This window comes from Lates calcarifer, linkage group LG13, assembly GCF_001640805.2.
Source record: "Lates calcarifer isolate ASB-BC8 linkage group LG13, TLL_Latcal_v3, whole genome shotgun sequence".
NCBI classification, from domain to species: Eukaryota; Metazoa; Chordata; class Actinopteri; family Centropomidae; genus Lates; species Lates calcarifer.
Window position 1 is genome coordinate 15933553 of NC_066845.1, and position 22959 is coordinate 15956511.

General features: G+C 40.7%; 3 protein-coding genes across 8 annotated transcripts in view; all 3 read right to left on the reverse strand.

Moving 5' to 3' along the window:
• Nucleotides 1-3806, reverse strand: part of LOC108878309 (E3 ubiquitin-protein ligase DTX1) — a 42036-nt gene extending 38230 nt beyond the window's left edge. Inside the window, exons 1-3 of one of the 6 annotated variants that reach the window (XM_018668879.2) lie at nt 3054-3669; nt 2369-2540; nt 1905-2265 (exon numbers count right to left, since the gene is read on the reverse strand). In XM_018668879.2, the coding sequence (XP_018524395.1) occupies nt 1905-2163 (259 nt within the window). In that variant the 5' untranslated portion in view covers nt 2164-2265; nt 2369-2540; nt 3054-3669. Of the gene's footprint in view, nt 1-1904; nt 2541-3053 lie in introns of all 6 variants that reach the window. The other 5 variants (XM_051075081.1, XM_051075080.1, XM_051075079.1 and 2 more) reach the window with 5 other exon arrangements.
• Nucleotides 3807-6672: 2866 nt separating this feature from the next.
• On the reverse strand, nt 6673-13273 carry slc20a1a (solute carrier family 20 member 1a). Its single transcript, XM_018669629.2, has 11 exons — nt 13117-13273; nt 11571-12181; nt 11304-11444; nt 11111-11196; nt 10214-10310; nt 8735-8854; nt 8357-8563; nt 7801-8275; nt 7533-7718; nt 7357-7441; nt 6673-7252 (listed from the first exon to the last, which is right to left on the reverse strand). The coding sequence occupies exons 2-11, from the start codon at nt 11917-11919 to the stop codon at nt 7097-7099; spliced, it is 1902 nt and encodes a 633-aa protein (XP_018525145.1). The 5' UTR covers nt 11920-12181; nt 13117-13273; the 3' UTR covers nt 6673-7096.
• Nucleotides 13274-17268: 3995 nt separating this feature from the next.
• Nucleotides 17269-21431, reverse strand: vgll4l (vestigial like 4 like). The gene is made up of 5 exons (XM_018669189.2): nt 21115-21431; nt 19208-19331; nt 18861-19110; nt 18225-18306; nt 17269-18076 (listed from the first exon to the last, which is right to left on the reverse strand). Exons 1-5 carry the CDS (start codon nt 21179-21181, stop codon nt 17775-17777), a joined length of 825 nt encoding a protein of 274 aa, XP_018524705.1. The 5' UTR covers nt 21182-21431; the 3' UTR covers nt 17269-17774.
• Nucleotides 21432-22959: the final 1528 nt, after the last annotated feature.

The window sequence follows — 22959 nt, forward strand, 5'->3', positions numbered from 1 at the left end:
CTCTATCATGCCTTCAATAGCCATTACCAAGCTCGTGATTTCTTTGTGTAGCCCTTACCTAAAATCTGTATTACAGCATCAGTGTAACAACAGCTGCATCATATGTGATGTCACAGCAGGCTGTTATTTTTCTATTAATGTTCATATTTATTTTTAAAAGGGGCGAGTACACCACTTCGACCAGTGCCACAAGCCACAAAATTTTACAGTTCGAGGTAGTTTCCAACGCCCATCTGTAAATGGGTTTTTATAAAAACACATGCAATTTAACAAGAAAGCACCTACACAATGACAACTGCTTATTACAGCTGTGGGTTTTTTTTTCCTGTTTGAAGAAACATTTCATCACATTTCTTCCATAATAATAAAGTTATTAGACAGTAACTCCAAGGACCTTTACAAATTTGAGCTGCTCTGAATAACACACCCAACTAAATCCATAAATTTGTATTAATGCAAATGAATCATTGTACATTAATAGAAGGTGACATAATGCAGATCCATGCACAGTGAGGTCACCTTCTGTATATCTCGTGCATATCTCCCTGATGCACTAATGTTACATAACACCTTCAAAGAATGACTTAAAGTGAGAGTTTCACTCTTCATGCTTCACCTCATCAGCATCGTGGTTAAACATTGTTTTATTTATTGTGGACCTGACTTGTCCCTACAGCATCTAAAACAGTCACAAGCAGCAGCTTTTGCTATAACTGACTTGAACACAGTGATACGTAGCTGAATCAGACGTTAAAAATAATTCAGAGAGCTGAGATTTGTCCAAAGCTGCTCTGAACAGATGTCTAAAACCTCCCCCATATCTTCGCTTCAAACACTGGGACAGCAGGAAGGTGAATCCTCACACAGGCTGAGACAAACAGAGAGTGTGCTAAGTCTTAGTGGAGTACAGTGAAAACATCTGGTAGCAGCCATCAGAGAGACTTACAGTCAACCAAACAAAGGCTGTGTTGGGTGGATTAAATGAAAAAGTAACACGTACTGTGTGGTGGGACTTTCTTACAAGAGCATTTACAGTTAGCGTGTTATGAATCAGTTCCCCAGTCATGGAAATGTTAGTGCTGGGCTCTGCCACAGAACAGAAATAAAACTGAAACTTTTTATTCTGAATCATTTACACTTTGGATATTGTGGCCAATTCATCATATGTCTAATGTAATGACTTGATTATCCCACATACTGTATATTCTTTCCATCCTCTGGAGCAAAATGTCATAAATTAAGGAAATGTGGCAGAAACTACAAGTTACTCTTCTCTTACACAGTACTTGTTAACAGTAACTTAATCACCAGCCACTATTGTGATATTCATTTTCACAACTGAACAACAGCACATTTGATGAACACAACAGGCTGAGAAGAGTGAGGAGCGTCGCACCGAAAGCACTTATTTGCCTGATGGATGCACAGACCCTCGAACACGGTGACCTTTGGCAAGGTCGTGGCATTCCAGCAGCTGCATAAAGACACTCCTGGATGGATGAATTATCGCTGCACTTTTGTCATCAGGGGCGCTTTGTGTCCTGTTGTTGTTTCAACGCCTCTCAGCTCAACCTGTGGCTCATCTGCCTTACATGAGTCCCAGAGCAGACGGGACATTCAGGACTCTCATTTGTTCCCCTTGAAAGTTACATAAGATTTGTGTAGCAACCACATCAAGGCAGGCTCTGTTTTAATCAGTCCCAATGTGTGAATGTGACATCATCTGTGGTGATGTCAGTTGCATGTCATTAAGTCATTTACATATTCAGACATTAGAACAGCAGGAAAACATCCGCACAGTATAGTGATGACTGTTGTGTTTACATCTGCATTACCTGTTCTTTCCCTGACACCTTTATCTGAGTCATTTGAGTACATAGACAGGAACCTGTCACGTCTCTTACCTGTGTCTTGTCGAAACTGGTGCATGGACTGCAGGTCGATGATGTAAGGAGAGAGCTGGGCATCCACCTGCCCCAGAACAACAGTACCTCGGGCATCCCCCTTCAGTACGTTCTCAATATGGTGGCAAACCGCTGCACTGTAGGGCCTCCAGCGCCCGTGTTCGTTCAACCACTCCCAGACCACCACCCTGGCCAGGTTCTGAGGCGGATACCCCAGCCCATTGACGGGCACCAGCAACCCTGATCCCGGACGAGCCATCTCCTCCGTGGTGTCTGCACTTCAGCTGCTGGCTATGTCCCAGGCTAGAACACCACTGCGACCCTGTCAGTCAACTGACACACTGGAACATTTTCATCAGCCCTGGACAGAAAAAAGCTCGAATCAGCAATTAGTTTGGTAGTCCCCAATTAGCTCATGCTGCTTTCAAGTGAGAGGCTCTGCTGGAGTCATCATCTACAGGTACTTTTCTGACTGCTGGCGTTTTGATCAGCCAAAAAAAGCAGCCTCTGTCCTCGTGTCTTGTCGTGTTTGAAGTGGCAGATGTTGATGATAATGATGAGATTTGCAGCTGTAGCAGTCTCAGTGTTCCACAGCCGACCACAGCAGATCAGCAGCAGGCAGACAGGAGACACTATCTAAACAGAGGGGGAGGGGGGGGAAACAAATGCTGTGATTTGTCCCATGAGTTATTTCTCAACAGTCAGGTACTGTTTCAAGGAGATGACATAAAGCTAACCAGTTCTGTGTTCTGTGTCTCTTTGGTGGCCTGTACCTCTAGGCAATGGTGTTTACCTCAAGTGTGACAACAATGAAAATATATATATATATGAGCCTTGTGTATGAGCCTGTGAGCTGTTTCAGCAGCAAAATAAATGTGATTGTCATCAGATTTGTGTTGAGGGGACAGGGCAGTGTGCACTAACAGCCAAATGCTATCACAATCCAAGCAGACAGAATATCACTTACACATTTTACACAGAAAGCTGATCGGATGTAATGACTACAAAGGAATGAACATTGTCTCTGTTGTTTGTACGTTCTATAAATTGATAAATCTTACGGTTCGTATTCAGTGTTTTTTTTTTTTTTTTTTTTTTTTTTTTTTTGTGGCTTGCACATACGCTTAAATTGATTCTGGCGATACAGACCTGTAGGTTGCAGTTGTGGTGCCACACATCTGTCAGGTAGAAGCTGCATTTCACAGGCTCCGGCCGAAAATCAGATTGCAAAAGAAAAAAAAAAAATACGAGGTGAAACGCACCTGCCTTTTCACATCTGTGTCTGTGACTTCCCCCTTGTCTTTAAAACTGAAACCTTCCTCCAAACCCACCTCCAGCAGCTCCGGTAATCCTGTGTTATTGCAGAAAACCAAGCCGTCGTTTTATTCCCTTGAATCTGCTACAGACACCACCAGCTTGTTGGTCCGCTCTGTTCAAGTGAACGCATGCCATTCCGCGCATTGTTCTCCGTTAACGCCAAACATTATGCTTTCACACGCGTGAAACACGCAATTCTCGCTGCCCGCAAATTACGCACAAATGTCTGGGCGCACCTGTATGGACAGCCGTTGAAAATCATCCAAAGTGTCAATTACAACAGAACATTAGTGTACAACTTCCGGTGTCTGGTTTCAAAATAAAATCCGCGTTGACCACAAATCGTGTATGGTGTTGACACATGATAGCACAAGATGACGTAGGTGTTCGTTATGGCACAAACTTAAAGAAAAGAGAGCGAGACAGGAGAGCACAAGGCTAAATTATTAGAATCTGACATCACTGTCACACTGTAACTGTACAAGCAGTATCATTTCACACCCACGATGACACAAAATACTGTAAAACCTGGGTTTGTGGATTACCCAGAAAAGGAGAATGATTGCACTTTCATTATAGCTGAGAGCTCAGGGACGGTTATGAATCAAATGGTCAAAATCCAGCTCATATGCCTCTTGGAAGACTCCAAAACCTTTAGTAAAATCCATAAGATAAGTGTTAGAGGAGAATCTGAATATCACATCAAAATTCATGGCTATGGAGATATCAGATAATAAAGGTTGGATGGAGGATGGAGCAGCTATTATGTATGACTGGGCAGTCTTAAAATTGCCTGTGATGATCGTTTTGCCTGCAGATGACATGGTTACATTTCTGCTCCTGGAGTGCTGGTTTTTAGCAGCTTTTCAGTGTGAAGATATTCTTCCCTGAATTTGACTACTTACAGATGCTTTTAAAGTAAGCAGAGAGGTGTAATGTCTGAATCAATATTACATAGATGATTTCATGATTTCATTTGTGTGGATGCTTTACAAAATCTGTGGAAATTTCACACCTTTAACTGATGTCAAGGTTCACCTGATCAGGGCTTTCTGTATATTTAGCACAGTTGAATATATCAAAGTTCAATCCTGCTAAATGGAACAACAGTACCATCTGCTGCTAAAATAATGTACCTGCAATAGGTAGGGGGAAACAGAAGAAAGAAACACTCCTGAGACAAACAGTCTTGCCTCCATGGACTTCTGGTTGGATATACAGAGTGTTTTATATAACAAATGTTACTTCTTCCCACAAACATCAACTTCCTGCTCTTGTACATCTGACAGTGACAGAGAGGTTTTTTCAGTTGCAGCTGTCTATTGACACTCCTGGGATGGAGTAGCTTCTCTCCAAACTCAAGTCAGTCTGTAATGACTGACTGACTGGTCACTCATTTAATGTCAAATCAGCATTAACAGCTGAAAAATGATTGCTATCAGATCTTGAACTCCTCATTATCCTTTTCATTAAATCAAAAATGTAGCATTTCATTGAATCTACAGGTTTTTATGCATCTATTCACAACTGTATTTCTATCTGTAGCTTAAGACATGTTTCCAAATTGCATAAAATACATGTCAATTACATGTAACTGCATAAATTGCATTTTACACAGAATCATCCACATTTTTCTCTCCTGTCTATGTACGTGGAGATTAAACCATTTTAAATACCTAATTGTGTCCACATTTACTATCTGGGGGATTTTGATCTCAGTGCAGTCAATTCAGTGAATGAGGACCTTGCTACTGCTAAAGAAATATTACTGATGATAATAATCAGTTGATCATCACAGCTGTGTAAAGAGATTAGAAAAAAAAACATTGTTTATATATGGAATGTATAACACTATCAATAATGTTGTAGTGAGGTAAAGACAAACTTGTCTGTAAATACAGTATGATCCTCTGTCCAGGTCCAAATTTACTGTCTGGGGGGTTTTTACAGGGAACAAGTGCTTTAATGCTGATCTCAGTGCAGTCTGATTGATTGGAGATGTGCACAGGGAGAAAGGTTCAGAACTGTAGAGAATAAGCTTCCCCCACTCCAACTTCAGTAGTACCATCAGTTATGTGGACAACACCACCATCATGTGGCCTTTTCATGTTCCCACATCAAACTCATCTCAGTAAACATACCAAACTAGTGTTCAGCTTTGTGGAAATTATAGTTGTAGGGCAAATATTCATAAATGGATTATGTTCCATGGATTTGACACTCTCCTAGTGGGAGATAGCAAGGGGTGCATTTCCTGGCAGAGTGGTTTACTGTGAGGCATTATGAATTGAACCTAACTTGATATAGCTCAAACTAATTGGTGATAATGGTTACATTTGCACCTGTAATGTGAAGTTCAGCATAAAATCAAACAGCTGTTTCCAGTACTATACAAGCTATCCATCCATTATCCATCCATTCCCAGCTGACATTGGCCAAGAGGCGGGTACATGAGAAACAAACAACACATTCACACCTACAGGCAATATGGAGTCACCAATTAACTTAACCTACATGTCCTGTTGTGGGAGGAAGCCAGAGTGCCAGGTAAGAACCCATGCAGGCACAGGGAGAATATGTAAACTCCACACAGAAAAGCCTTCTTGTTGTGAGGCAACAGTGCTAACCACCACACCACTGTACAAGTTATCACTCAAAATAACCCTGCCTAGCATCAATAAGTGAGGCCATGTTGCCTCTGGAAACATATTCACAACTGGCCCAATGAAAATAACAGAGCAACCAACTATTTGAACCACCACAAAGCTACTGAAGGTATTTTACATTTTTTATTTTACACTTTCATTTTTTGCTTTGTCTTCTATTTTTTTTTTAAATTTATTTATTTTTTACTGTGATTTATGTTTACCTTCATATTTATTGTGTTGCATAATCAGTCAGATAAAGGGTTGACACATAGACTGACAACCATTCACACTAACGTTTACACCCTTGGGCACCAGTTAACCTCACCTGCATTTCTCTGGAATGTCTTTGTCTTTGGGAAACATAGGGGCAACACATAAACTCCACACAGAAAGGCCCCTGCCAACTGGCAGGTTTAACTTAAAGAAGTGTTAACACTGAATGTTAACACCTTCCTTCGATGAAGTATATTAAAATACGTGCACATGTAATACATTTTTCAGTCTCATCTCATTTTCTTGTTCCTTCATCTTTGAGGCGATTATTCATTTTTGATATTATAAAATATATCAAGCCTGTGCCAGTCCTTGCACAAGTTGCAAAGTATAGTTTTGTACAGCTGAATTAAGTACAGGTGAAACTAAAACAATTGAAAATAACATTAAACTTTTATTTCCCCCACTACTAAACAACTGTGAGGAGGCTATGAACCATGTGTTTGTGTTTATTTAATTTATTAATTAATCTGTGTTAGGAATTTCAGTCGTCATTTTATATTCTCTTACACACATGCACACACCCTAAATAAGATTCAGTGGAAAATGTTTAATAGTGAGTAAAATACATTGAAATCCCTTCAAATGAAGCACCTCCTTGTTTTATTACACACAAATACAGAATATAACTGTTATTAGTTGTTTTTCAGTTAAAATTGAATAATTTGATTTTTAATACATATGGGTTTTATACAAATATACATATGGATATACAGGATGAGGAATTCTGGTTATCTGAACAATGTTATCTGATCCTAAATCATTCATGGACACATTCCTGTGAGATAACCTCACTGGTTTGACCTTGAAATGACACTGAATGATTCAATAAGCATTATTAACAGAGAACAGCTGGAACACGTTCATTTGCACAGTTTTATCAGTCAGTCAAACAAAAAAGTGTTGGTAGTGGTCCATCAGCTGAAGTAACAGTGTGGCTGGGCAGTGTGCTGCTCACAGAACAACATAGATGAAGAGAGCCATGATGGCAGCGCTGATCAGCCCAGAGATAGGAACTGTGACGAACCAGGCGATGAAGATGTTCCTGAAGAGACGCCAGTCAACTGATTTCCTGGAGCGCAGCCATCCCACGGCCACCACAGATCCCACCTGTGTTCCCATGACATCACAGTAAATCAGCAGATGTAACCTCAGGGCCAGGTTCAACAACATATAGTATTGGGTTGAAGTTTCAAGCTTTTGATTTTGCTTACCTTGCAGTGGGTTGTGCTGACAGGAAGACCAATATTGGATGCTACAACAACTGTGATTGCCGAAGCTAGCTCAATGCTGAAACCACTAAATTGGAAGAAAATATCTTAGTGTGCTTTGACTATCAGATATATTTGATTTTTTTTTTGTTCTTATAGGATATAGATATGTGGCATACCTGGAGGGTGTAATGGGAGTAAGGTCTTTGCCCATGGTTTGGATCACCCTCCGGCCCCACACCCAGAGACCGGTGCAGATGCCCACTCCCCCGTAGAGAAGCAACCAGATAGGTGTGGGTGCATTGGACACCACAGAGCCACTCTCATACAGAAGCCAGAGACCCACCAGTGGCCCGATCGCATTGCTAGTGATAAAATGGCTTATGTAAATCAACATCACATACATAATTTCCTCAGAAACAAACTACCCAAATTACCCTTGCCTACCTGACATCATTCCCTCCGTGAGCAAACGAGCCAAAGCACGCTGTGAGTATTTGCAGGAACTGGAAAAGCATGGCGACAGCTGGTTGGTCGACCTCCAGCTCATCCTCCTCCACAGTGAGGTCCCTGCCAGCCTCACACTGAGTCACGCTCCCATCCGGGACTGTACTCCCACCACTCACTGCTGAGCTGTAGCTGCTGTAGCTGTCCACCCTTGATCTTCTCTGAAGCCCACCGTCCAGGTCCTTGTATTTAGGATCTCCCTGGATGCCATAAATGGCCATGGTGTAAGAGGTGTAGCTGTTGTTCCTCCTGATGGGCCGCTCCTCTGTGTCACTGTCACCAATGCAGTCGCCAACTTTGGCTTTGTGGAGCTTGTGTAGCAGGTCTTTGTAAAGGCCAGAGTCCTTGTGGATGGTGTGGGATCGTCCACTGTGAGGATCTGTGATCACCATGGGACCAACTGTGCCATTCAGACCTATGAAAACAAATTGTTCATTGCAATTCACTTGGTGAAAGCATAAATTAGATAAATGATTTCAAGGCATTCATTTCTCACCATTGCTGATATCCAAGTCCTTGGTTTCCATGTCATTGGTGTCCAAATCAGCCTCCTCTGAGCCTCCGAGTTTGAAAGCCACCTTCTGACTGTCTGCTGGTGGGGTCTGAGGTTGAGGGTCACAGGGTGCTGAGAGCTGCTCTGCTTGTGCAGGTTTGCTGGAGTTCTCCATTAGTGGAGTTTCACACGGAGCAGCAGCTGTTTCCCCTGAAGTACATTACAGTGTTCAGCTGAGATCATGTAAGTCACATGGAGGGCAAAGCTTATACAAGCCTGTTTGTGCAAGACTAAAAAGTAAACTGGATTACCCGACTATTAGTTAGTGTCTATTCAAAGTGCATTAGTAAATGGAAGTCCAAAAGTTTAAGATTTACTCACGTTTTATTTTCTTCTTGAGGCGTGGACAGACAATGAACCAAACGACCAAAGCTGTGACGAGGGCGCAGCCTAGCGAAATGCACAGTATACCCCACCATGGCACTCTGTCAAAACCCAGCACTATGCACACAAGACAGGGACACGAGAGAGAACTGTGTCTTAGATAGGGAGAAACAGAAACGCCACTGCTTCTTTAATTTATTCATAACTCCCTCTGTCTGGTCCTATGAAACAGATAAGAAAAAATGTCACTACTCATACATTCCTATACACTTTAGCCTAGTTTAGAAGAGTAGCAACATCTAATACTTATCATTTTACAATTCCAAGAAAATAAATTAAAAAATGTGTGTGTCATTTTTTGGAGGTAACTACACCTCTTCCAGTCTCATCAGTTGTGGTCAGGTGATTTCTTTGGAATTACCGCTCCAGTGTCTCAATATGTTCTTACAGACAGCAGTATCAGCGAGACTACACACTCCTCCAATCAGATAGCAAGAAAGAGACTCGTCTTGCAGCACAGTGATAAATTACTTGCAGTACACTATGTTAAGGACACTTTTGCTTTTCTTTTGTTGCTTCACAGTATAGCTAAAGTGCTTTTGCTGTAACTGCTAAAATGACATGGCTTGATGCATGTTGGTATGACAATATTACATTTCCCCCTTACAGATACAACTCACCTGTTTGCTCTTGTGGAAAACAGCAGATTAATCACAAATAGAAAGCCAGACAGTAAAAACAGTGGCTTTCAGCAACAACTATTCCAAAATGGCCACAAACTATATATACTGCATAGACAGCTGAAGTGTGTGGGTAGAAAACATCAGTTTTTAAATGAAAAAAATGGGAGGAAAAAGGGAGGAAAAGGTTTCCTGCATCCCCGTGTCAGGAAATAAAGTGGACTGGAACATGTGTGCAGTATCAGGATTACGCTGTAATTTTTGCATAGCAGGAGTTATGGTGTGTTATATTCCTTGACCCACACACACCGGCCTACAGCCTTCAGTGAAGGGCCCAGGCCAGTTGACTTCTCGATAAGTTCAATCCTGCAAATGAAACAAAAAGGAATGGAAATTTTCCATTTAATAGTTGTATCCTATTCAGATTCTTATTTCAACTAGTTTGATTGTTTTCCTGTTGTGTCTACTTTAATCCTGGTTTTAATTAGTGTCTGGTCCTTTAAGTTTTGTGTAATCACCAGAAATAAATGCCAGAGACTCTTTGCATTGATTAAATAATGCCCAAAATGTCTATGAATGATCTGACACGCTTAAACATTTACAGAATGGTCCCCTCATACTTTGCCACCTACTTTTGTCCTAAGAAGACTGTCATCAACTCTCCTCTGTGTCTCCAGTGACACATTTATTCAGACCTCATCTTGCTCCAGGGATTTCAGCAGCTGCTGTGTTAAGTGCAGTGCAGTAAGCAAGAGTCAAAAGAAGCATGGATGTGGTGTGTTAATGTGATACTCACATGGTGCTCCTGTAAACATGATGGAGAAGAGGTTGATGCCCATAGTGATGCCGTAGAAAACAGGAAGAGCTCTGAGGCCGTTGGGTACAGGGTCAGCCTGTGGAAATCAGTTCTGTGAGTGCTCAGTGAGCTGTGTCAGGGTCTTATGCCAGCAGCTAACACAAAGCCAAGACTTTCAACATTTTTACACTTCAGTTTTTGTACAGGTTAACAAACTGGTTATGACATGTTAATAAGTGATCTTTAGAGGTGCTGCTGAACAGCTTTTGGAAAGAGTCAGGCTAGCAGCTAGCAGTCTTTATGCTAAGCTAAGTTAGCCATTTGAGCATACATAGCCTACAGACATCAGACTGATGTAAATCTCTTCATCCAACTCTTAGCAAGAGAGCAAATCTGCACATTCCCAAAAATGTTAAATAAGTGCTTAAATACAATTTTAGGTACTTGCACCTAAAGAGGAAACCAGTTGTTTTGGCTTGAAACTCCATATAAATGAAGCAGAGTTTATTTGAGGCCTTTTGTCATATTTCAGATGTCTATGAGATGTCAATTCCTCTTCCTTACTCAGACAGTTCCCCTTTAAACTTCTCAAATAGTTTAATTAATTGTTGGAAGCCAAGTTATCCAATATTTCACAAAAAGGCAAAGATTAGAAAAAAAAGTGTGTGTGTGTGTGTGTGTATGTGTGTGTGTGTGTGTATATATATATATATATATATATATATATATATATATATAGTATCAGTAGTATCATCAGTATAAAAAAATCTCATAATACTTGCAGATCAAGTATTTCTGTGCTTCACTCTGGCACTGGACTTGAATACTTCTTATAACAATGGTGACTTCAAATTACACTATATTATTAACCATGTAAAGTGAGAGGAAATATCTTACCTTGTTCAGAATGAATTTGCGAACAAAGTAGAAGAGAATTCCTGACATGATGCCTGATAGCACAGGTGACAGGAACCAGGATGCCACTTTGGATAGGGAAAGACATTTACTAGTTAATCTTTTAGAAATACTTGTATTTCAGGATTAACAGATACTTAATAAAAACAGATACTTATAAACACAAAATACTCACCAATGCGCAGTAACTCCATCCATCTGACCCCTTGGTGACCTTTGGCTACCATGGAGTAGCCAATTGTGGCTCCAACAATACAGTGGGTTCCAGAAATGGGAAGCTTCAGGAATGATGCAGCCAGCTGCCACACAGCAGAGCCTGTAGTACAAAAACATGAATGAGGCCTGGGCTCACAATCTGAAAATGCACTGGGTTAGGCTACTGTATTTTTGATGCACTGTTCAAGTGAATTAAAATGCATTTTCTATGTGTATGAGTGCTTACCACACATTGCACTTATGGATCCTGCCATCTGGACATGTTCAGAGCCGTTGTACATCTGGACGTCAATGATGCCCTGTCGGATGGTTTCGCTGACTTTGGCCCCCAGCAGCACTGAGCCCACTGTCTCAAAGATAGTGGCCAGGATGCAGGCCTGCCGCATGGTGACCACCCCAGAGCCCACTGCTGTACCAAAGGAGTTGGCTACATCATTGGCCCCCACAGAGAAAGCCAGGATGAAGGCGATGATAAAGCCCAGCACCAACAGCCATAAGTAGCCTGACATGTCAGTCTGTGAGGCCAGGGCCACGGTGGTGGCAGCAGCCAGGGATGCTAGTGTTGTTGTATCCATTGCAACTTGCAATTTAATTTAACTAAAACAAGTTGAACCAAACCAAGTTAGTGTGGTTTGACAGTGACTTATGAGGCAATATGTGTTTATAAATAAAGGATTAAAGAACCCCTTTGTCCAGTTCTAAAAGTGCTAATGAGGGGAAATTAAAAATTATTGCTAGCTAGGTATGCAGGCTTTGTCTGTAGGCTTCATCATAAAATGACAGCTCATAGAGACAAGAGAGAGATCCATTGTGACAGTGATCCTCTGATGATACACACTGCAAAAACACATAAGTTATACATGAGTTAGTGGTTGATATTCCTTATATACTGGTCCACAAACAAAGGCTAAGTTGAGTTAGTTGACGAGACCAAACAGCATGCGTCAGTTTGCTCTGCAGGGATGATTTAGTGAGCGATGGCAGAGGGAAGTGGTTATGATAGAGTGTTATATCTATTGTAAGTCATTTCTGGAGTGAGCCAATAAACAAATTCAAATTCAAGTTTGGCAAAATTGTTGGAGCGTAACACTACTGAGGAGTTATCTGTCTGAGCAGGAGGCTGTGGAGAGCTGAGCTAATCTTAACATGAGTGTTTAACTCTCCAATGCAGTGCATTACAGTGTACGCATGTACTGTACTTTCTTAGGGCTAGTCGTGAGTTTTCTCAGCGTTGTAATGTTCACAATGTCAATAGGAACTCATATTGGACATAAGCTGTGGTACAACAGTGACTTTATAGTAACTTCACTGTACTTAAAAGTGTCTTTAATCTCCTGAGGTGCTTTAATAGGATTTACTAAGACTTAAGACCTTTAATAGCTAACACTTATGAAATCCATCTATGTAATTAAATCTACCACTGTGGCTCTTTCTCCTCAGACTTGTCCTCTGTGTCGCAGTTACACTTTTACTAAACATGTAACAGGTGCACAGAGAGCGTTACATAATAACATAATACATAGTAGCCCCTAAAACTCCATTTCCATATTGAAAATCGCACATAAATCCACTTTAAACTTGAAAAAGAGACTTTAGAACTGAGAATAATTGGATTATTCAGGTCCAGGTAGTCAGTCTGAGCCAATTCTCCATCAGTATAGAAAATAGCGGTATGTTAATCTCCTTAGCTGCTCTTGCATAATTGAAATTAAGTGAACACCCCCAGAAAAAAACAGAAACAAAGAAAACAGAAAATAGTGACAAATACTCACGTGTGACACCTGAGTGAAAGTGTTCTGCCGCGTGTTTGCGTCCTCTGCAGCGCGCGTGTCTCGCTGTCAGGTTTCAACCAGCCGCACTGAGCTGTATGCAAAGTGAGAGAATGTTAGCAGCAGCAGTCTGTCTGTCTGTCAGGGGAGGGGAGTCTGTTTGGAGGCTCCTGTTGGAGGCTGGTTTATATATTGAGCTTGTTGTGGAGTACACGCCTTTTTCAGTCCGGTCATGAGACCTCTGCTGCCTAAAGTTAATGTTTACCTGGTTTGTTGACAGGGGGGAAAAATATAATTACAGTTGTCTTTGATTATGTTGCTTTAGTGTACATGAACACAAAATCCCAAAATGATGTTTTTCCCTAACCACCACGGAGAAACACAAATGTCAATTGTTTGGCCTAAAATATATATTCTATATAAGTAAGAAATATTTCAGGCTACAGTGTGTTTATGATAATCAGGGTTTATTATTTTTATATAATCAGTGTAACATTCCTGGATACTATGTATAGTCAGACTATGAATAAATACAAATAAGGAAGACATGTGCAGCTTTATACTACATTTATCCTATGAGGAGGTGTGTGTGTGTGTGTGTGTGTGTGTGTGTGTTAAAAGGACCAGAGAATGAAGGGTTTATTTAAGTAATGGGCCAACAACTCTGGTGCCACCTACTGGCCAAACTGAACGTTTTATGTAAACTAATGTTATAAGAACAGGGAACGTTTCAACCTTGTATTGTGTGTGTGCTGTGTGATAACACCTGGAGCCATTAGCTATTGACTTTTTCATCTTGTTGAAAGGTTCTTATTTACTTTTCTTGGTCTGAATGTTCTGGATGTAAGGATGTCAATGTTAAAGGATTTCCAACACATCAAAATGTGTTCTGCCACCATGTGCTCACACTGAAGGTTTAGGCAATGGAGAATCACCGACAGTGTGTACAGCTCATTAAGCAAGTGTGAAACCACAGTTACAAACCGTGTTACTAATCAACCTGCTCTTCACCAGGAACAGTCCCATTACTGAGAAGCTCCGGCCGCCTTCAGTGTCAGCAGAATCGACTCTTGTCTGAAATGCTACAGTGCCTCCAAATCTGCTGATAAGTTCCTCTTCATTACTCATTTATTTAGTACATATTGGATTATGTAGCTCTGTGACATATTGTCAAATCAACCCCTGTGCACAAGTGCCACCTGTGTGGAATATTTTGACCTCTCTTCAAAGCATGTGACAAGTGACTCACAATACCAGTGAAGAGAAATGTGAAGGTGGAGGGATATGTTCCATTCCCATGCATACATACATCTAACCACACTGGTATGATACAATGCAGGTCTCATCATAATATGTAATTCACATCTTTAGGCAAGTGCTAAATGCATATGCTCACCCATACACACACATCCATATAGTTAAAACATGTTGCTATTGCAACAAATCAGAAAAAATTACAGCATTTGCCACCAGAGCATCCTGAATACATGTCCGTTATCCACCCACATTTGGATCATAATGAGTTTCTTTTGGCAATTTCTTTGGTTGCTTTACATAAGCCACACATGATATCTATATATTATGATATCTGTGGACCAGTCATCCCAGTTTGAATCAAGTTTTTTCCAGCTGTAGTAGAGATATCACATCTTATTGTATATCCACATTGTAAAAGAAGAGGTTTGTCAACTCTTGTTGCTTCAGCTCCTGAGTATTAATTGCTGTGTTTTTTTTCAGGGTTTAGATATATTGATATCAACTGTTAATGTTTTAAAAACAGCAGTCAGGGGATTATGAGAAATTAACGTGTTACATAGAACAGATAGAGAGTCCAAAGACCAGAGATTAACCTGTTAAAGACAGACTCAAACAGAAGAAGAACCACATTGTTACATCTAGGACATTCAATAGATATCGTTTCCATTTCTCAAACCCATAAACAAAGTTTCCACCCTGGCTGGGTGTATGATTTAAGCCTGTCGAATCCTTCCCCAACGATAAACTTTGAGCACTGCACGTTCTTGCATTGTGATTCTTGATTGTGGTGATTCTCGATTCTTGCAAGTGTGCTGTCAACAATGTATGTATGTTTGTTGTCTGTTAAAATATTCCAGCTGAGGTTACATGAAATGCAACTGCCTTTCCACACATGTAGAAAAACTCGGAAAACCTGTTTTTTCAGAATAGTTTCATATCATATTCACTAGCTGGTTAGAAGAAGCTGCCAGTTCAGGATTGTGAACGCCCAGTAGCCTTAAACAAAACGATCATCATTTAAGTAATTATCCTGGATAACTATTGCAGATCATTTAAATACAGAGAGGTTGAACAAGAACTTCAAAAATGAATCATGCACAACACTGCAGTAGTTACACAGTCATTCCATGCAATCATGTTCTCATGAGATTAGAGCTGTAATTTTGATTATTTACAAAATGCTGCCTGATTTGTTGACAGTGATCTGACTTTTGACAGAGCAGACAAAGTACAAGAACTTTCCCAGGAGGCTCGGGCCAATCCCCTGTATTGTGATGCACGCATAATTACTACTGCCACAGTAAAACTGAGATAAATGTTGTTTTCTGTCGTGTTTGAGGTATTTGGGATTGTAATTAAAACAACAATGTGCATTTGTTTTGCAGCATGAGAAGTTTTTCTCTTAACATTCTCATGGCCATGTTGTCTGTATTCCAACTGCCACTCATAACTTTGTTGCACTGAATAACAAAACGCAGCAGCCGATCACATTTAATTTATCTTAAAACGTAAACTTACATATCACTGTGGTTGATGTGTCAAACACAAAGTGTGATTATAAACACCCTCTAACTAATTAGACCACCACCAAATTATATTATACATAATTTTGTTTAGCAATGCCAAACTTGACCTTTTGGATGATAAACATAATCTACGTTTAAACTTTTACCAAAAATCATAATGTGTGAAGTGTGATGTGCAGTAGCAGTAATCTCTTACAGAGTCGCCTCCTAGTGGTAAACTCAGGAAAGTATTTTCTCTACTGTTCTCTCTCTCTTGTTTGTGAGAGTTTACCTGCAGAAACTGTTTTTAGTTGTTTGTGCTCATGCAACATGACACCATTTGTCATCCACAATGTCAGATGGTTTATCTAAGCGCCTCTAGATGGCATCAATGCCCCTGTTCAGGTTACACTGGCCCATGAATATACTCTATGTGGAAATACCAGTTTGAACAGCTAATAAGGAAAATTAATAACGAGCTGTTGGATCACTATTGACTCACGTATGCATGGATTTGCTGCAAGATAGGTTTGATGTGAACTTTATGTTACTGGGCAGTGGATTTTAAGAGGTGTCATGCAGATGTCCCAATTCAAACCAGCTAATAACCTTAGTGTGTTCATTTTTAATGGTTTACCTTACTATTTTTAAAGTAAAATGACATCCAACTCATGTTTTTCCTCATTCTCATCCCTGAAGATCTTCAACTTGTCAGAACAGTCAGGGTATTTCCCACTTCTTTAAAATTGACCAACTCTGTAATTTCAAAGACAGAAGTTTGGGAATCTTTTTTTTTTATATCGCATATCATATTTAATGTTAGACAAGATAGGACATGCAAATAAGTAACTGAAGAGCACGGCCAGTTCTCATGCTCAGGCTTATATTAGCCCAACCCTTCCTTCCCCGCTTCCCTCCCTCCTATGCCTTGCCAAACAGGATCTGTAGGATCTTACAGAGTCATTTTCTCAGGAGACAGGAATGTCAGAACACAAGGCCTGGTGCCTGCTGGAACATGCACCCTCACATTCCCTCAAACTTACAGGAAAAAGTCCCGAATGTGTTGCTCATGCATCCATTTAATTTCCACTCAGTGTGTGGTAACATCTATCTATAAAATTCCATGTTCACCCAGGACGTGTTGCAGACGCACACTGACTCACTATTGAAATTAGGTTGTCTGGTACACCACCCTGCCTGTTTTTTTTAACGTGTGTACATGACTTTGTGACCTTTGACTTTAAAAAGAGTTTTATTCATTTAGTGACATCCTTAACTTCTTTTTAAAACAAACAAACAAAAAAAAAAACTTTTTGCTTGTTATCCCATGTTTTTTTAAGCTTTCTCAGATCACATTATACAAATATCCAAATAACACACAAAACTATTAAGGGACTTTTGAGATTTTTATTTTTTAAGGTCTTTTCAAAACTCTTTCTTTTGGGGGTACAGCTTATAAGCAAAATATTATACAGCAGATAGGCTAGTCATTTAGACTATAAAGAACCCAGGTATGTCAGAATATAAATATAATACAATGAAATTGTGGCATTTGGGCTGCATTAAAAGAATGACACAAAGTCAAAGAAATGTAAAGGATTACTTGGCTGATTTTTCAATCACCCCACATCACCATCTACAGTCTCAGGTTCTCAGATGCTATTGACAAGCAGGGGAAAGAAATGTAACAAAAACTAGGATTGATGTTACATTTGTCTGCGTCAATGTGTCTTAAACTTGGACACACAGAGGTCCAAAGCGACAGCACTCCTGCATCTGTCTATGAGCTCGCCCTCTCAACACTAGCACTGGCACTTCCATCGCTCGACAAGCAGAGCCGCACGCAGTGAAATGTTAAAGAAAGTCCAGTTTCCTCCCGTATCAGAGGTTGTTTCTGCTTTAATTGACAGACCAGTGGCTGGAAGTTGGCGATGAGCTGCTGGCAGACTCTTTGTGGGACAGATTTGGGCTGTGGCTGTAGGTGGGGGAGTGAGTAACGCTCGGGCTGCTGGGAGGTGTGGAAGAACAGGAGGAAGACTTGGATTTGATCTGCAGCCACTTGTCTCCCAAGGCCTTGGCAAAGTGGTCGTCGACGGACACGCTGATGGAAAGCTGCTGGGAGCGAGCTCTCTGGTAGTTCACCCCGAGGCTCCTCTGGAAGTGCTCCTCGACCACGTGATCGTAGCTGCTTTTGGAAACCACTGGAGAGGAAAGGATGGATGACAAGCGTTAAACACACGCCTCAGTGAGTCAGAAAAAGTGAGCGGATATCTACATTATGATGCATATGTGACGACTAGGGAGTGACCGTCTGGCGAGTGAACTCATTGAGAAGAGCATGAGACTGACCTGATGAGTGGCCTCTGTGGACCTCAGACCTGCAGGTGGGGTTTCTTAATGAGGAGACACAGGTGATCACAGAGGGGCGCATCTGGAAAAACAAAAAAGAGATGGGTTATTAATTAGATTATAGGAACATCCCACAAAATTTGTATTTGTATTAATATCTCCTAAACCTGACTGCACACTACTAGTACAAGAAAAACAGTGTGCCAAGTTCAGTTTGAAATGATTTGAAAACTGATTAAACTGGTTGGGTTTGCCCATGAGAGTCAGATCACTCCCAGTGTGGTGGCATAAACAGGTCAAAGAGAGAGCAGTCTGTTTGGTCTTGTTGATGACATTCCTCCTTCCATTGCTCACATTTTCTTCCTGAATCCGGCTGGATTGCATAGCGTGGACAAGCTTAGGCCTGCACACACTCCACTTGGAGGTAGAGTGAGTGTGGATTCACTGACTACAGGTGGGAGATATACCACAGCTGCAGGTAGCCTGGAGCTACACTGACACTACAAAGGGACATACAGTACTGCCACTTCTCATGAGCTATGACAGCCCAAACATTAGCCTTGATCTTGCCTTGAGAAAATCACATTGAACACTTTGAAGACACAAGCACCACTTTATGTTTGCTTGGTGAATTACCTGGATTTGAGTTGTAGCACCGCTTTTGGACTTTTCCTCTGTGTTTTCAGGGTCTTTTCTCGGTTTCTTGATGAGGGCAAGTGGTTCATCCATGACTGGCGTGTAGTACACAGGGGTGGGCAGAGGGCTAGTGGGGCTGGGTGTCGGACTCCAGGTGGATGTGGGGCTCTGTGGGCTGTTGAACACAGCCGGTGCTGGTGCTGCTCTCTGGGCCACTTTACCACTGTTCCTGCTCAGCACACGCTCTCGCCTGAAAGAGTTATCGATCAGAAACTGTCACATCTCTTTCAGAGAATTTACAGAATTAGTATTATTATTGGAGACACAAATAAACCAGTTTCACCAACCTTTCCTCCAGTGTCAGGCCTCTCTCATGGCTGCGCTTGCGTTTGACTGGATACACTGTTGGGGCTCTGACCCGGTCATTTGTGATGTGTCTGTATCTGTCTTCGCTTCTGAGGTGGGGTTGACCTGATAGACAAAATAAAAATGAGAATCAGAATCAAATTATTATTATTAAAGACTGTTTCAAAAAAAAAAAAAAAAAAATCAATCATACCCCAGATGTTTTGTCAATGGTGGATTTGCTTGAACAAAGAAATCCTGTAAAACCACCATTTACTGTCACTGATGATTTTACTACATTGATAATGGTGTGTGGCACTCAGTGATGAGTAACTGCTTGTTTTGATCCATGACATCAACCTGCATGACTACTATTCGTGGGAAAACTTTTTTTTTTGTCACCGTTAATTGTAAACTCCGTTAAGCTGTAGAACTTGATCTACTTGATCAGTGAGCGTTACAAAACTACACAGCTGATTTAGTGCTAACGGTAAATGTTGTTTTTCTGCATAATGTTGGCGCTCAGCCCTATTGCGCAGTCAAAAGGGCGCAATCAACATGTTTGGTGCCATACATCTAATGGCTTTTAGTCACTGACGACCCTGATTTGGGCAGCACCCATTTGTGAAAGGGCCATCAAGGTGAATACACACACACACACACACACACAAACACACACTGGATTTTTCCAATTACACAAGTTCAAACACATCAGAAAGAAGCTGGTGATGTCACTGACTGGTGCTGAATAAGAGGAGTGCACTGACAACAAGTTTTAACTCACAAAATGATTAGTGAGATCACAGTACAGTATTTTTTCCATGAATGTAGGTTTGTCACTTTCCGAGTTTTAAGCAAAGCAGCAGGAGAAACATTCAAGCAAACCAGTTCTTGACTCACATCAACATGCTCACATGTTCAAAACAGTCATGCATATAGTCAAAACACAAAGCATTGTTTGAAAATGTAATGGCAGCATGATTACCTGCCCCATTGTTTGACTGTATGCCAAGTTAACACTTGAAGCAGGAGTCCTTCAGCTATATTCAGATCAGTCATTCAGTGCAAAAGAACCTACCTACTCACATTAACATTATTTTTATTGAACTGAAACAATAGGCGATTGACTGCTTTGAAATGTAAAACACAGAAAAAGTCGTAAACACTGTCTTCACATTCAGACTGCTCATTCAAATCCCCATTTCCATTATGGTTAAACACTCTAACACCTGTGAGCTACTCCTTCAACACTGAGTGCCACTGTGGAGGAGGGGAAGAGGGGGGTGGCAGGTATAACCACACCTATGCTGATTTTCTAATGCCTCGGGCATAGATATTTCTTCCTTATTAGCAGAGGAAACATGCTGCCTGACCTTCTGCTTTGCTGCGTTTAATCAGATATTGTGGAGATCCAACAGAAAGACAGCAGAGTTGTGAGCAACAACACACATTACAGAATCTTATTTCAGCCTTGAGGGACCTTAAATGCCAATAAGTATTAATAGAAAGCCCTTTATTATAAGTAGATTTCCCATATGAAATCCACTTTTCTTTATGACAGAGCTGAAGATATTTTAAAAAGTATATATTAAAAGTTGAACATTCTTATTTTCATATTATCATTCTTAGTTTGTATCTTCCATGTGACTGTCATCCCATTTGATTCTTTCCTTTTGAAGCGTATTTACGTAAATAGTTTGCGCAGAAAACAGGTAAATGCCACTTACATGAACACAGACATACAGTATACGGTAGTGACATTACATAACATATAAACATGTAAATATATAACACAAAATGTTGTAGGATAACCATAGCAGAGACTTAATGCCACTGATCAGAGTAATACAATTATCCACAGTCATAAAGCAACATAAGGTGGTGAGAGAAAAGTGATAATCAAGCTTACCCTCTAAAATGTAGACCTTAAAGCCACTGCTCATCCGAGTGATGTAGTGGAAATTAGCCACGGCCATGGCTCCTTGTCTTTGTCTGAGAAGAGCCGAACACAGAGGAACACCTTGACTGCCGGAGCTTACAGGACACAATGCGTCTCAGTCATAGAAGGTATTGGAAAGGTAATGAGATGCTGGGTCTGAGCTCAGCCAGGTAAAGTATCAGGTGAGTGTAGATAGGTGCAAGGACTTCCCTGTGACTCATTCCCTGCATTCAGATTGGCTGCTGCGGGAGCCAATGGAAAGCCCTCGTTCACACTCAGTGTTGTTATTGTCCTGCAGGCGGAATGTGCTCTTAGGTAGGCCTGTCTGAGAAGTAGAAAGTGGAGTTGGTAAAGGTTGTAATACCACAAAATTCAGAGATCAGAGAAGCTCTTGCTTTATTCAACATTTTCCTTTGTAGAAGATATCCCAACAAAAACACCTCTTTGGTCATACAACAGTTTTCCACACCAGATTCCTCCCTGAGCAAAGAAGGAAAGTGAAGTGTGCCTTTTGTTTCCCACCATGGAGTCAGCACCTGTCCCACTCCCCTCCCTCCCGCTCTCCTAATCTGCAATCTCACCAAACTGCATTTTTTCGAGCGCTTAGCCCACCAGAGCTCCAGTCATTCCACTGACCTGCCCATACACGCACACAGCTGCACTGTGAGCCTGCCTCGCCAGTAATCCAAAGGCTTTTGTTGATGGCCAGACAAAGACTCCTAAGTCCTGAAAATGCTGCTGCCATGAGAACAATCTCACCTGAGCGTACTGGGGAGTTTGGCCACACGTTGAAAGTGTTTGGAGGCCTCTCATTCAGATACTTTGCGACATTAAGCCCTGTTGAAAATATTATTAAGAGTGTAATGAATATGTTTTGATATGTTTGCACATTAATTCAATGAGAATCAATTAAATCAATCCCCTGTGCTCCCCTAGTATTGACCGACATATCAGCCTGTTTCAATCCATTTAAAACTGCTGGTGATTATTGTACTAACAGGATGATAGCAGCTACTGAAGAAGGTTGGTTCAAAAATGACGAAAAGCTTCACATATAAAGGTCTTTCTGTGAATACATGCATGCATAATAATATGTTGGATTTAATTTAAGCTCAACACTGCCTCCCTAAGCCATATACAGCAATAACAAGGCATCAAATTCTACATCAAGACACTGTGCTGTATACTGTGTATGCATTAAAAATCAAGGATAGCAAAGTAGTGTTTACTATATAGTTATCTTGAAAAACATGTTTGTTCACTGACACATTCCATGCAGTGTTAACATTTTAAAATGCAAAGAATCTGGGTATAAAATGCAAAGAATCTGTGAGAGGCCTACCAAGTTTTTCTAGTTTAGTAGCATTAACTGTCCACCAATTCTGTCCCTCAAACAGCTAAGAAAAGATTTACTGTATTAATATGCTAACAAAATATTAATCTCACTTCTCCTCTAAAAATAGATGATTGTCATAGTACAACAAATAATAACTGAGTTTGTAGTTTGGATAGCCATAATTTGATTGATATATTTGATATTCTTTTGGATATTCGTGTATTTGTTTCAACACACAGGAAACAGATCTATCCCCTGTCTAACCTGGATGTAAATCCCACAAGCTAACTGAAGCTGTGGATCTTCTTAGTCGTAGAAGATGCCTTAAATGTTTGTACTGTCTTCATAAATATATCTGTGTGAAGCAGGGGGCTGTTCAAAATGAATACTGATATTCAGCTAAAATTATAATGAAGATTTTTTTTTGTATCAAATGTGTATGCACTAACAAGACAAAACATAGGTCATGTATTGGTATT

What these genes read in the sequence shown, in the direction of transcription:
- slc20a1a (XM_018669629.2), bottom strand. Translation starts at nt 11,919, where the DNA reads ATGGATACAACAACACTAGCATCCCTGGCTGCTGCCACCACCGTGGCC. An exon ending in CCTCAAGAAGAAAATAAAAC is followed by an intron (nt 8,564 to 8,734) that starts GTGAGTAAATCT and finishes AATGTACTTCAG; the next exon opens with GGGAAACAGCTGCTGCTCCG. An exon ending in CACGGAGGGAATGATGTCAG is followed by an intron (nt 7,719 to 7,800) that starts GTAGGCAAGGGT and finishes TTTTATCACTAG; the next exon opens with CAATGCGATCGGGCCACTGG.
- vgll4l (XM_018669189.2), bottom strand. Translation starts at nt 21,181, where the DNA reads ATGGCCGTGGCTAATTTCCACTACATCACTCGGATGAGCAGTGGCTTT. An exon ending in GGCCTGACACTGGAGGAAAG is followed by an intron (nt 19,111 to 19,207) that starts GTTGGTGAAACT and finishes TAACTCTTTCAG; the next exon opens with GCGAGAGCGTGTGCTGAGCA. An exon ending in CCACAGAGGCCACTCATCAG is followed by an intron (nt 18,077 to 18,224) that starts GTCAGTCTCATG and finishes TTTCCTCTCCAG; the next exon opens with TGGTTTCCAAAAGCAGCTAC.